The sequence below is a fragment of the Rhinolophus hipposideros genome (assembly GCF_964194185.1).
Source record: "Rhinolophus hipposideros genome assembly, chromosome: 21".
In the NCBI taxonomy this organism is placed as follows: domain Eukaryota; kingdom Metazoa; phylum Chordata; class Mammalia; order Chiroptera; family Rhinolophidae; genus Rhinolophus; species Rhinolophus hipposideros.
The window spans coordinates 34280321-34292897 of NC_138067.1; the positions used below are offsets into that span (position 1 = coordinate 34280321).

General features: G+C 42.2%; 1 protein-coding gene across 1 annotated transcript in view; it reads left to right on the forward strand.

The window, feature by feature from the left end:
- Window positions 1-11294, forward strand: part of WDR88 (WD repeat domain 88) — a gene marked incomplete at both ends in the record, with an annotated part of 32656 nt that extends 21362 nt beyond the window's left edge. Inside the window, 3 exons of the mRNA XM_081031488.1 lie at window positions 1045-1113; window positions 9165-9257; window positions 11157-11294. Of these exons, the coding sequence (XP_080887614.1) occupies window positions 1045-1113; window positions 9165-9257; window positions 11157-11294 (300 nt within the window). The remainder of the gene's footprint in view (window positions 1-1044; window positions 1114-9164; window positions 9258-11156) is intronic.
- Window positions 11295-12577: the final 1283 nt, after the last annotated feature.

Sequence of the window (12577 nt, forward strand, 5' to 3'; positions counted from 1 at the left end):
GATAGAAACAGGATTAAGCCACAATGACTGGGCAGGAAGGGCCCCTCGGAGAAGGTAACCTTTGAGCTCAGAAAGAAATTGCAAGGAAGGACCAGATGAGTGAGGAGCTTGGGGGAAGGCATTCCCGGCAGATGAAGAGCAAATGCTAAAACGCAGAGCTGGGAAAGTGTTGTAAGGACAGCAGAAATTACTGTGAAGAAGGCTGAATGCCATAATGAGGCATACACAGGAAGCTGTGGGGCTCCAAAAGGGGGGGTGTCCACTGAGTGCTTTTGGCTGCAAGTTGGAGGAGACTCCACTCACAGTAGCTCGACAATAAACAGATGGATTATCAAGCACAGCCAGAATCCAGAGGTTCAGCTTCAACCTCCCTGTGTTTAAAAATCCCTTTGTCCCCCTATCAGTTTGTTTTATTCACTGTTCTCCTCTTCTCTCCTCTCTATTCTTCCACCCTCAAATTCCTGTCCTTCTGTTATGCACAGAAGTTTAACCTTCTCTCTAGTTCTCTGTCCTCCTACCAAACCACATTGCCTCACCTGGTCCACCTCTTTCCATAAGGGGAAGGCCAAAGAATGATAACAATGCTGACACCGAGCCCTGATGTCATTAAGTGTCTGGACCAGCAGTGCTGTCTACCCACTCTGAGCTCCCTGTCTGAGGAAAACAATCCCCCAATTGTTTACGGACCAGTGAATAGGTTTGCATTTACTTGAAGCCAAAAGCCCCCTCACCCATCAGACCCCTGAGTGGTATTCCCTAGAACAAAGAAAGCAAGCAAAAACCAGCAAAAGGTGGTCTGGGACCAGCTGGGGATGTAATCATTTTCCCCCCCATCCTGCTATTTTTAAAACACATACCGTGCCATGACATACACATGTATCACAAGCCTTTGCACTTTGTATTGCCCCTGAAATGTCCTTGGTGGAACTGGGAAGCACAATTAGTTACTCTTAAATGTAAGTAGCATTGTGTTCTAGAGTTAGTTTTTGATGTTCTAACGAAAGCGTTTCCTCTAGGTCCTCCTTAAAGTTTGTTTTTCTTCAGGGCCACAGTGACTGGGTGATGGATGTTGCCATTAGCAGCAACAAGAAATGGATCCTGTCTGCTTCAAAGGTAAAAGTGGCCAACTTTGAGTGACTTAAACTCTCTTGCATTTGTGAGAACCAATGATAACAGACGTGCTGTTGTCAAGTAAAATTCCTGGGCAGGCTCAGTCTGAGGGCCGTACCTGGCCAGGTCATCCCCGTCCAGGCAGCTGCCTGGATACATGGAAAGGAGGTCCCTCCATCTGCTCATGTGGGGAGTTGCCAGGTATCTCTGTGTCTGCACCACCAACGTTTGTGTTTTGTTGGAGCAAGGGCGTGGCCAGACTGGTGAGTGAGTGATAAACAAACAGTGGGCCTTGGAGGGGAAGGTGTCAGCTTGTGGATCAGCAGCAGAGCCCACCCTGTGAGGTCCCAGGTGGGTCTCCTATCCCCACCTCACTACATCCTGAAATTCCTGTGCCAATGGCACGTTACTAGCCCAGGATATCCCGAGGCTTGTCCCAGGTGTGAGCACCGAGAAGTGGGGTCTCACCTTGCCCTCCACCTTTATTAAAGCCATGTAATTCTCTAGGCTGGGGGTTTCTATGGCTATGAGACCAGGGGCAAGACTCTGCCTACCATGACTAACTTGTTAGGGAGCCATCCTGGGATATCGCTGCACCTGACAAAAAAGCCATAATAATATAACACATAATAAAAATTCTATGGCTGCAGTATTATTTAATATAAAAACGTGACAACGATTGTCAATTATATCTCAATAAAGCTGGAAAAAAGTAAAAATATAAAACAAAATGAGCGTTTATTTGCAATTATGTCGTATTCTATATCTTTTACTTTTCTATCACATAAATGCTATTATTTAAATGAAACAATAAGACTAGTTAACAGCAGCAATTAATAGTAACTAATAGCAGAACTAATTAAACAAATATGTTTAAGAAAAATAGAAAACTGTTTTATAATGTTGCTTTTTGTCCTCTGATATAGCAATTTATTTAGACTTTAAAAAGTCTTTTGTTGGATATTTAACTTTAATGGGCTATATTATTGTATATTCTGAAGATACATAAATGTAAGACTTTAGAAAAGAGAATATAAATACAATAGGATTGATTAGATATTTCTTACATTTATTTATATATTTATTTATTTTTCAAGATTTATTGAGATATAATTGACGGACAATATTGTGTAAATTTAGTGTGTATAACCTGTTGATTTGATACACTTATATATTGCCAAATGATTGCCACTATGGCCTTAGCTAACACTTCCTCCTGTAACATAATTACCATTTCTTTTTTGTGGCAAGAATATTTAAGATCTATACTCTTAGCAACTTTTAAGTATACAATACAGTAGTATTAACTATAATCATCATTCTGTACATCCAATCACCTAAAATTATTCATCTCATAAGTGGAAGTTTATATCTTTGACTGACATCTCCCCATTTCTCCCTCTCCCCAGCCCCTGGCAACCACCACTCTATTCTCTGTTTCTATGAATTTGGCATTTTTAGATTTCACTATTCAGTGAGATCTTAAGTATTTGTCTATTGGTCTTTCTCAGTCTGACTTATTTCTCTTAGCATAATACCCTTTAGCTCCATGCATGTTGTCACAAACAGCAGAACTTCCTTCTTTCTCATGGCTGAATAATGTTCCATTGTGCATATATCTCACATTTTCTTTATCCATTCATCTGTAGATGGACACTTAGGTTGTTTCCATATCTTGGCTATTGTGAATAATGCTGAAGTAAATATGGGAGTGCAGATATCTCTTTGAGTTGATGGTTTCATTTTCTTTGGATACATACCCAGAAGTGGATTTGCTGGATCACATGGTAGTTCTATTTTTAATTTTTTGAGGAACTGCCATATTTTTCCACAGTGGCTATATCGATTTACATTTCTACCAACAGTGCACAAGGGTCCTCTTCTCTCTAAATCCTCACCAACACTTGTTATATCCCTTGTCATTTTGATGATAGTCTTTCTAACAGGTGTAAGGTGATATCTCATTGTGGTTTTGATCTGTATTTCCTTTATTAGTAGAAATATTGAGCACCTTTTCATGTACCCATTGGCCTTTTGTATGTCTTCTTTGGAAAAATATCTATGCGGTTCCTCTGCCCATTTTTTAATTGGAATTTTCATTTTTGTTCTTGAGTTGTATGAGTTCTTTATATACTTTGAATATTAACCCCTTATCCGATATACGATTTGTAAATATTTTGTCCCATTCCATAGGTTTCCTTTTCATTTTGTTGACTGTTTCCTTTGCCATGCAGAAGCTTTTTAGTTTGATATAGTCCCACTTACTTATTTTTGCTGTTTCTTGTGTTTTTGGTGCTATATCCAAAAAATCATTGCTAAAACTAATATCCATGAGCTTTCCCCCTATGGTTTTAGTTTTACAGTGTTGGTCTTATGTTTAAGTCTTTAATCCACTTTGAGTTAATTTTTGTGAGTGGTGTGAGATGGGGTGGGGGGCATTTCATTTTTCTGCATGAGGTTATCCAGTTTTCCCAACACTAAAGAATGAGTAAATTAATATTTCTCCATTGAATATTCTTGGCTCCCTTGTCAAATATCAGTGCTTATATATGTGATGCTTTATTTCTGGGTTCTCTATTTTTATGCCAGTACCTCACTGTTTTGATTGCGATAGCTTTGTAATATAGTTTGAAATCAGAAGTGTGATGTCTCCAGCTTTGTTCTTTCTCAAAATTGCTTTGGATATTTAGGGTTTTTTGTGGTTCCACAAAAATTTTAGGATTGTTTTTTCTATTTCTATAAAAAAAATGCCATTGAAATTTTGATAGGGATTGCATTGAATCTGTAGATGGCTTTGGGTAGTATGGACATTTTAACGAAATCAATTATTTCAATCCCTGAACATGGAATATCTTGTCATTTCTTTGTGTCTTCAATTTCTTTTGTCAAGGTCTTATCGTCTTCAGTATGTAGATCTTTCACCTCCTTGGTTAAATTTATTCTTACGGATTTTATTGTTTTGGTGCTAATGTGAATGGGATTGCTTTTTTTTTTTTTTAAATTTCTTCAGATGTTTCATTGTTGGTGTATAGGAATACAACGGGTTTCTGTATGTTGATTTTATAGCCTGCAACTTTACTGAATTTGTTGAGCAGTTCTAGCAGGGTTTTGTTTGTTTGTTTGTTTTGTGTGTGTGTATGTGTGTGTGTGTGCGCCCGTGTGAAGTGTTTGGGATTTTTCTGTGTGTAAGATTATATCATTTGTAAACAAAGATGATTTTATTTCTTCCTTTCCAATTTGGATACCTTTCATTTCTTTTTCTTCCCTGATTGCTCTGACTAGAGCTTCCAGTACAATGTTAACTAGGAGGGGTCTGAAAAAGAGGGTTACTTCCGGCATTTCAATGACATGTTAACCTAGATGTACAAGAATGATTGACAGGGCTTTCTTATGGCAAAGATAAATGTTTTATTAAGGAAATTAGAGACCTGGGGGTGTGTGACTACCCTCCATGACCTGCCCAGTTAGGAATCTGTGATGAGATCACCCTATGAGGTTACTTTCAGTCACTTGAGCTTTTCAGATTTATTACAGAGACCCTTTTCATTCCAAGGCTAAAAACTTTTATTATGAAAGACCCAACATCACAGTTACAGCAAATTACACTCCTTTTATTGAGTGTTGTGTACATGCAGGGCATTTAGCAAGTAAAATCTTTTCTTTGACTTTGGTAAGAAGTTAATAGACTGAATACAATTTGCCCAAATTTACATTTGCATTGTCTACCGGATAAGTAGACAGATAAGCAATGTCTAGTTTGATTTGGATAAGATGTCGACAGCTTTTGTTTAATGTTTTCCTCAGTTTCACTAAAATCTTCACGAAATCAAGATGATTTGAAACTCCAGCTTTTGAATCAAAGTATCTAAGAGCTAGGGGGAGCATTTTTGTTGCTGCCATGATTGGACAAATCACTAGATACAATACAGAAAGTACGATTATTGGTAAAATCTGACAGCTCTACACGGCAAGGGCCCAGCACATACTTTATCAAACTTCCCTTTTTGTTCTCTCATAGGACATTTAGCTGCAGCTGCTGAATCAAGAAATGTGACATTACTTTGTGTATTAGTTTTTTATTGCTGCTATAATAAATCACCACAGACTTTACCACTTAAGCAACATTTATTTAAGCAACATACATTTATGTAAGATAGAAATATGGCAACGTCTCAGTGGGCTAAAATCAAGGTGTCAGCATGGCCTTATTTCTGTCTGCATGATAAGGGGCTAATCCATTTCCTTGCCTTTTCCACCTTCTAGAAACCACCCACATTCCTTGGTGTGTGGCCCCTTCTGCCATCTTCAAAGGCTGCAACATTGCATCTCTCTGTGCCTTTCTCCCCTAATCACATATTCCTCTGACTGAATGCTGCACTTTTAAGGAATCTTTGGGATTATGTTGGGTTTACCTGATAATCCAGTAATCTCCCTATTCTAAAAATCAGCTGATTTAGCAAACTTGATTCCATCTGCAACCTTAATTCCCCTTTGTCATGTAACCTAACGTATTTACAGGTTCTGGGGATTAGGATGTGGACTTCTCTGGGGGCAGGGAATTATTTGTTGACCACTCAGTTTCATAAGACTAATTAAGGGAATGATACAATAATGGGTGTTCATTTGAGTAGTATTCCCAAATCAATTCAGTGATCACTATTTTCTAAGGAGCACTGGTGTCTTTAAAAAAGAGATTTTGTTGTTTAAAGAAGTTTTAGATTTACAGAAAAATTGAACAAATAGTAAAGAACTGTCTTTACTATGTGTCCCATGTGCCCCCTCCCCTGACAGTTTCCACCGTTATTAATATCTTACATTAACTGTGGTATATGTGTTATAAATTATATTTGATGAACCAATATTGATACATTATTATTAACTAAAGTCCACAGTTTAAGTTCACTCTTTATGTTATATGGGTTTTGCCAAATGCATGTCACGTGTCTACCATTGCAGTATAATATAGAATAATTTCACTGCCCTAAAAACTTCCTGTGCTCCACCTATTCATTCCTCTGCTTCTTACGCAGAAGCCTTGGCAACCACTGATCATTTTACTCTCTCTGTAGTTTTGCCTTTTTCAGAATATTATATAGTTGCGATCTTACAGTATGTAGCCTTTTCCGACTGGCTTGTTTCACTTAGCAATATGCATTTAAGGTGCCTCTATGTCTTTTCATGGCTTGATAGCTCATTTCATTTTATCGCTGAATAATATCTTATTGTATGGATGGACCACAATTTGTTTATCCACTCTCTTGTTGAGAGACATGTTAGTTGCTTCTGGTTTGGGGGTAGTTATTAATAAAACTGCTATAAACATCTGTGTGTAGGTTTTTGTGTGGACATGAGTTTTCAGGACATTTAGGTAAAATAATACATTTGGGTGATTGCTAGATTATATGGTATGATTATGTTTAACTTTGTAAGAAACTGCCAACCTGTCTCTCTTCTTTTAACAGCTTCATTGAGATATAATTCACTTACCATACAATTCGCTCATTTAAAGTATGTAAAGTCCTGACTACAGTGGAGGAGCTGTTGTGCAGGGTCTGACCGTACAGAGCAGGGACTGCCTCAGCAGAGCTCGGGTGCCTGCTCAGTCTGCCCTTTGGGTGTGTCATCCATGGAGGCAGCCAGGTGGTGCTCCAGCTTGGTTTGAAGCTGGCCACCAAGTGTGCTGACTTCAGGGCCACCTTGGAGGGGCCCTGCCGCAGGCCAAATTCAGCTGCAGCTTGTGCGTTGCCTGGGGCCACCTGGAATGAGCCACAAAGCAATCCGCGGAAGGCTGCCATGTATGCTGAACTTAAAGGTGCTAGGGAGAGGCTAAGCTGTGAACCGAGGACAGTTGCCATTAGTGCCGGGCGTAGGGCTGCTCAGTAAGAGGTACAGGGCATGCCGAGGCCAGATGCTGCTTGTTTGGGTTTTGTGAACATTTGAGAAATTTTAGGAAAGTCTGCAGCATTAGGCAAGACAGACCGTTTGTATGGAAAAGCCATTGGAAGCAGCTTGGGTGTGCCTGCAAGTTATAATATGTATCAGTACTTCATTTCTTTTTGCTGCTGAATAATATTCACATATATATATATATCACATTTTGTATATCCATTCATCAGAAATGGGATTATTTCCACCTTTGGCTATTGTGGATACTGTACTATGAAGATTCACGAACAAGTTTTTATTTGGACACCTGTGCTTTATTCTTTTGGATATATTCCCAGGAGTGGAATTGCTGGGTCACATGGTAACTGTATTCATTTACTGTATTTGAGGAACTGCCAGACTGTTTTCCAAAGTGCTGAACACTTTTTTTGCTTTCTAGTGAGAAAGACTGGGAGGGTTACAATTTCTCCACATCCTTTTTTTTTTTTTAAATTAAAGTTTATTGGGGTGACAATTGTTAGTAACACATCCTTTTTGATTGTAGTAATCCTAGTAGTTCTGAAGTGATGTCTTGTAGTTTTGATTTGCATTTCCCTGATGACTAATGATGTTAAACATCTTTTCACGTGCCTATTAGTGACTTATTCCGGGGGTGCCAAAAAAATGTACACACATGACTCATATTCATCTTTTGTTATTGGTGTATATCAAGTATTACAATTTTAATACAGTTTTTTCCTTTCTTAAAATGTGTATACATTTTTTGGGCACCCTCTGTATATCTTTACTTTCTTGATGTATGTCCTTTGAAGCACAAAAGTTTTAAATTTTGATGAAGTCCAGTTTATCGATTTTTCACTTTGTCGCTTGTGGTTTGGTGTCAGATTTAAGAAATCACTGCTGAATCCAGGGTCACAAAGATTTACCCCTATGTTTATTTCTAAGTTTTATAGTTTTTTGATTTAGAACTTGCCTGTCTTACTTAGCCCGGACTGGTGAGCCTCAGTTCCCATATTGCTTTCACATCCCCTTCTCCACCAAACCCAACCCCAAATGACTTTCTGCACATTGCACGTATACTTTGTTCTTGTTATTTATCCCCCAATCTAGTTTTACGTGTCTGTTTATCTGTCATTAAACTGAGTTGTAGGGCCTTCTTTTCATGACGTCTGGGTCATGCTGACATCGCTCTTGTAATTGTTCTCATTTTAATTATCTTAACTCTTCAAAAATGTGATCCCCGTATGCACAATGTTAATAGTTCTACCAGTATTATCTTGAAATAAAGCACAGCAGTTAATTCACAGGTAAAAATCAAAGGCAGACTTTTTTTTTTTTTTTTTTTTGACTTTTTTTTTATTATTAAATTTATTGGGGTGACAATTGTTAGTGAAATTACATAGATTTCAGGTGTACAATTCTGTATTACATCATCTATAAATCCCATTGTGTGTTCACCACCCAGAGTCAGTTCTCCTTCCATCACCATATATTTGATCCCCTTTACCCTCATCACCCACCCCCCACCCCCTTACCCTCTGGTAACCACTAAATTACTGTCTGTGTCTATGAGTTTTTCTTTCTCATTTGTTTGTCTTGTTCCTTTGTTGTTTTTGGTTTATATACCACATATCAGTGAAATCATAGGGTTCTCTGCTTTTTCTGTCTGACTTATTTCACTTAGCATTATACTCTCAAGGCAGACTTTTAAAACTCACAATTACCGTGCAGTTAAGTTGAGTACATGAATTACATCATTGGGAGTGAATCACAATAATGGATAATCTATTATCATGAACTGCAAATTGCGGAAAACAGTGACAGCAGCTATGGAAGGTGGATCATCTATGCATATCCATTTCACATTAAAAATAGTTTTGCTTTCAGCTTCCATTTTGAGGGCTGCTATACGAGCTTGTACTCCCCCCCAACTTCCACACCCATTTGCTGAAAACAATGAGGCTTTTTGCACCCTGAAAGGGGTTGGCTGGGATATGGGACTTACAGTGCAAAAGCTGGAAAGGTGCTGGAGAGACGGACACGCTAGCTGTGTTCCTCTACAGGTTGAGGTTCTCCACAGGTAACCTGGATGTAATGCCCCTCCCTCGGTCCTCCCAGCCTAACGAGTCCATGTGATGACTGCTGCTTTGCTGTTTAACTTGTTTTAGGATACAACCATGAGACTATGGAATATTGAAGACATTGACCGAATTCCTTTGGTAATGGAAACCAAAAAGGCCCTGGGCTTAAAAGTGGAACAGGTTAGTATTGGGTAAAATTAAGCCCAACGAAGGCTTTCATTGGTTACTGCTACAAATTAATTTACTCTTTGAATAAACATTTATTGGGCAACTGGGGGTAAGACCATGAACAAACAGATTGAAATCCTTGCCCTGAGAGAGCTTTAATTCCCAAAGGGGAGACAAACAATGAATAAAGAAATAAGACAAATAGTAGCGAGTCACATAGGGATAAATAATTTGGAGAAAAATAACAAGAAATGAGAATGAAGTGCTGGAGATTACACTATTTTAAAGGGTGGTCAGGGTGGGTAGGTCTCACTGAGAAGGTGACATTTGTTCAAAGATTTGGAGGTGGTGGGGACGTGAGACGTGCAGGTGTTTGGGGGAACTTCCCAAAAGAGGAAATGGCCAGCGTGGAGACTCTCAGGCAGGAGTGAGCCTGGTGTGTTTGAGGGGTGCAGTGAGTGGGGTGCGTGAGGGACACGGGGAAGTGAGGCCGTAGGGAGCACCGGAGGACTGGCTGGGCACAGCTGGACACTGCACGAGCTTCCTATGCTCCAGCTGCAGACCCTCTGGCCAGGCTCCCAGCGCCCCATTTCCCATAGAAGGGGCTCAGGTGCCTGTGTTTCTCTAGTGGAAATCTTGGTGGTAGAGTGGGCATGTCTTCTGCTTCACCAGGTGCAACCAGGGCTGGCCGCAGAGGCTATTCTTGGGCAGTGGAGGCCTGTCCCTGCCAGGACCCCTGAGCAGGCACCTGGCTGCCACCTCGAGGCGCTGACGAGTCTATGCTGGGCTGCCTTGAGTTTTCCTTCCCTTGGAATCCTGCAGGCTTGTCTCCTCTCCGAAGGTCCAGCTGGGAGCCACTGCTTCTAGGAACGACTCATTTGGGAACAGCACTGTGGGGCAGGGAGGTGAGGGGTAGGGCCCATATGGGCCTCATTTTTGTGGCCAGCGGGTCCTCATGGCCTTTGTGGCCATGTTGGCCCTCACACCCTGGAAACTGACTGGTGCTTGCCTATGTCCTCCCCTTGCCAGTGGGAGTTGCCTTCCCTGAGTCCCTTCCTTCTGGGGTTGGGCCGTGGGTAATTATGCTGTAGAAGAAAGATGTTTTAATAAAAGGGCTAGATTTCCTCAGAGGCCGGGTTTCCCAGAGGGCCTGCCCCTGGAGGGTTTGTCTTGCCTCTCCTGCAGGTCTTAGTGTCCTGCAGTGGGCCAGGGTGGTAAAGCACAGGGGCATGGAGAGCCAGGGCAGGAGCATGCCACCTTACAGGCTCGTCTCAGGGGACCGTGCTGTGGTGGGAACCCCTGAGCGAACTCTGCCCACTGCCTGACAGCCCACCCGTGGTGTCGCTCACTTGTTTGTGGGAAGCAGAGTGGTGAGTGAACTGTGCCACAGTACCCACTCTTCTCTGTGTTTTGGCCGGAAACAGGCTCAGAGATGGAGAAGGATGCACCTTCATCATCCAGTAAAAATCCCTGCTTTATTCAGAAACCCTGCCTACTTGCTTCTCATGGTTTTGTAAATGTGCGGTGTCCCCAGGATGTCGGGGAGTTAGGATAGCCTCTCAGCCCCACAGTCCTGCTCTGCACAGAGCAGAGGATGGGGTTAGACACCCACCCCTTGTCCTCTCCACTGACAAGTGGCTCGCCACTCCTGCCCCCAGAACCCCCATGGCAGGGGACAGGAGCTGGCAGGACCTGCATAGCTTTGGGGAGGAATAGGGGGAGAAGCCTGTGCTCATTCTCTCAGTGGCCCGCAATTTCCACCCCTGTAGGGGTGACACTCCACAGAGGAGAGACAGCGCTCACCTTGCTCTAGCCCAAGGTGATTGGAGCAGGAAGAAGAATTCTAACTGCATGCCTTGGTCCCCTCTGACCAGGACCTCCTTTCTGCTCTTTTTAAATATTTCATGTCAGTGTGAAGAATGTGACAGACCTTTCTCCATCTACGAAAGTGACATCTTTTCTGAAACAGTCACCAAATGTGTGTTCTGCCGGATGGATGCAAAAGACGTGTCAGCAGAGGCCTCATCCTCATTAGAAGAGAAGGATTAACTAGCAAAGCGTGCAGCCTGGGGGAGGAGGACTGAAGGCCACTGGGCCCTTTGAGAGCCGTCAGCACAGGCCACCTGTCATACATGCATTAGGGCTCTGCAGGGACCTTTCTCTGAGGCGCTTCCCTGGCCAGGTGGGCCTGTCAGCCTGGGGCAGGGGCCAAGCCCTGGCTGGGCTCCTGTCACTGTGCTGCCGTCTCAGCAACACAGTACCCTCATTGAACGGGACTGAATGCTTTGTTTTTAGTTTTCTGGCAGAATAAACCTAAATTCCATTGGAAAACAAGTGTGAATTCTAGAAGCATTTTTGCAATTTCAAAGCTTTATGTCCTAGTGTTCATTCAGACACGTTCTGGACTCCCATTCTGAACTCTGGAGTGGCCCTGTAAGGCAGCCCTTGGGGAATGGCTTGTGGAATGAAGAGGAAGATGTGTGGGGTCCCCTATGTGGAGGAGATTGTACTGTGGCAAGGCACTGTGGGTGCCTGTCTAATGCTCCTAGATGGCCATCTGCCCAGAGCAGAGGAAGGTCTGGTTAGGCAGGTGAGTGGTGGGCATTTCCATCCCAGAATGTTTAATGCTCTCCACCCCAGACTTTTCCATTTCCAGCACACCCATGTGTATGGACAGCCTTTATCCTACTTCCAAAGTGTACAATACAACATAAATCAGTTACATCAGGAGTGAAAGCTTCAGGTGACAAACATGAAGGGCTCCCTTTTCCATTTGGTATTGCTCACATGATTCCTCAACTATCATTAGTATGCCCCTTGGTCCGTTTTACAAACTTAATTGCAGGGCTGATTTATTGAATGTCAATTGCCTGGCATCCGATAATTCTGCCCAGGAACATCGTCATCTGGTTGTCCTTCTTTGGGCAGGTCCTGTGCTTGGTGACACGGCTCCTCAGTCACAACCCTAATGACTGCTCAGACTGGAGCTGGCTGGTCAGGAGCTGTCCATTTATTTACACGAGTGATGTATGAATAGGTCAAAACTTCACCCGCTCAGAAATTCACTCTCCTTGGAAGCGAAGTCCTGTTGCTACTGGTGTCCTGTGCGCCGGCACATGAAGACAGCCCACGTGGATATATTCTTCCCCACCGCTGCGGAGGACGGCTAGACTGCATACACTAATACTGCCCTCCATGAGGGGCGCTCGGGGTGTTTCTTGTTTGTTTGCTATTACAAATAATACTGAAGCATATATTTTTGCATTTCTGTGGATGAGCCTTTCCCACTCGAGGAACTGCTGAGTGACTAGATCAGCAGCGTCTGGTTTTGT